The sequence below is a fragment of the Hylobates moloch genome, unplaced genomic scaffold (genome assembly GCF_009828535.3).
Source record: "Hylobates moloch isolate HMO894 unplaced genomic scaffold, HMol_V3 SCAFFOLD_4, whole genome shotgun sequence".
NCBI classification, from domain to species: Eukaryota; Metazoa; Chordata; class Mammalia; order Primates; family Hylobatidae; genus Hylobates; species Hylobates moloch.
This window is the reverse complement of record NW_026652279.1, coordinates 63,411,149-63,413,360: the sequence shown is the minus strand read 5'-3', so window position 1 is coordinate 63,413,360 and position 2,212 is coordinate 63,411,149. Positions and strand designations below refer to the sequence as shown.

Here is a 2,212-nt window from a genome sequence, read left to right as displayed (position 1 = left end):
CACATGGATACATATGTAACAAACCTGCACATTGTGCACATGTACCCTAAAACCTAAAGTATAATAAAAAAAAAAAAAGAATTTCTCTAAACTCTCAGTTAACATTAAATTTCTTAGAAAATATTTGTGGTGGGAGGTAGAGCCTAACCTTATTTACTTCCAGACAAATAGCCAACAGTGCCAGTGTAATTCATTAAATTAGTCATTCTTTTCCTTCTGTACTGAAATATATTTGTTTTATGGCAAATTCCTTTATGTATTGAAATATATTTCTGACCTCTCTATGCTATTGCGCTGATCTTCTTGTCTATTCTTATCGCAATATCTTAATATTTTGATTATTATGGCTTTATATTATAGCTCAATAGCAATTAAGGTATTCAACTATTCTTACTATTTAGTATTTTCTTGGGGAAAATGGCAACTTTTTCTTTCATATGAACTTTAAGATAAGTATATGCAGTTCTAGAAAAAAAACCCTGTTAGATTGAAAAGGATTTGCACTAAGTTTACATGTCACTTTGGATAGATTATGATTTTAAGACTTTTTATAATGGATAATTTTGAATGTATATTATTATAGAGAAGTAAGCCAGGTGCGGTGACTTAGGTCTGTAATCCTAGAACTTTGGGAAGCTGAAGCGAGAAGATTCCTGAGCCCAGGAGGTCGAGGCTGCAGTCAGCCGTGATTGCAGCACTGCACTCCAGCCTGGGTGAGAGAGGAAGACTCTGTCTCAAAATAACGAAACAAAACAAAATGAAAATGGACAAATAAGGGTAAAAATTTAAAACTAATAAAACAAGAAGCATCTCTTAGAAATCAGTCACGCCTAAAATGTCATCATTGTTATGACTCTTTTGTGACTATATTCTCTCTTCTTTCATTGTAGTGATTGGCCAGGTCACACATGGCAGAAGAAAATAAGACTCGGTGACTCAGTTTGTCCTCACAGGACTTACAGATCGTCCAGGGCTGCAGGTGCTCCTGTTCCTGGTGTTCCTGGTCATCTACCTCATCACCCTGGTGGGCAACCTTGGCCTGATGGCTCTCATCTGGAAGGACCCCCACCTTCACACCCCCATGTACTTATTTCTTGGCAGTTTAGCCTTTGCAGATGCATGCACTTCATCCTCTGTGACTCCTAAGATGCTTATCAATTTTTTATCAAAGAATCATATGCTATCCCTGGCTGAGTGTGCCACCCGGTTTTACTTTTTTGGTTCCAATGCAACCACAGAATGCTTCCTGCTGGTAGTGATGGCCTATGACCGCTATGTAGCCATATGCAATCCCTTGCTTTATCCAGTGGTGATGTCCAATAGCTTCTGTACTCAGTTTATAGGTATTTCATATTTTATTGGTTTTCTGCATTCAGCGATTCATGTGGGTTTGCTATTTAGATTAACTTTCTGCAGGTCCAATATTATACATGATTTCTACTGTGAAATTTTGCAGCTGTTCAAAATTTCTTGCACCAATCCTACGGTTAATATACTTCTGATTTTCATCTTTTCAGCATTTATACAAGTCTTCACTTTTATGACTCTTATCGTCTCTTACTCCTATATTCTCTCTGCCATCCTGAAGAAGAAGTCGGAAAAGGGTAGAAGCAAAGCCTTCTCCACTTGCAGTGCCCATCTGCTCTCTGTCTCTTTGTTCTACGGCACTCTCTTCTTCATGTATGTGAGTCCTAGGTCTGGATCAGCTGCAGATCAGGCCAAAATGTATTCTTTATTTCACACAATAATAATTCCTTTACTAAATCCTTTTATTTACAGCCTAAGGAACAAAGAGGTTATAGATGCCCTGAGAAGAATTATGAAGAGATAAATAGTTGTCAGACGACATTCAAACCATTTCTTCTTTATATTCTACTGAGAAAACCCAAGCCCTGTAGATTAGGAGTAGTGGTCAGGGTGGTCCCTGACCTCTGTGTAATGGATCTCACCTTCATATTATGTTTACTTGGATATGGATCCAGTGAAAGTCTGGTAACGTTACCCAAAATTAGCTTATTTAGAAACATTGTGCTTCATTTTAATCTGAGCATTTAGCTTTTGCAAAATAGCTATTTGCTAGGGACTTCCAAAGTTATAGGTAGTAATTGGCAATTTTACTGAGAAATACTGAGAAATATTTATAATTGCAGAAGAAAGACATAATTTTATCAGGATTATTTTTAACAAAATCCAAGCTATTATATCATATTAC

The 2,212-nt window shown here is 36.8% G+C and overlaps 1 protein-coding gene across 1 annotated transcript; it reads left to right on the top strand.

Moving 5' to 3' along the window:
• The first annotated feature begins 908 nt into the window (after positions 1-908).
• Positions 909-1,831, top strand: LOC116466350 (olfactory receptor 5AC1). Its single transcript, XM_032149144.1, is given in 2 exon segments — positions 909-927; positions 930-1,831. Coding segments are annotated over 2 exon segments (921 nt in total).
• Positions 1,832-2,212: the final 381 nt, after the last annotated feature.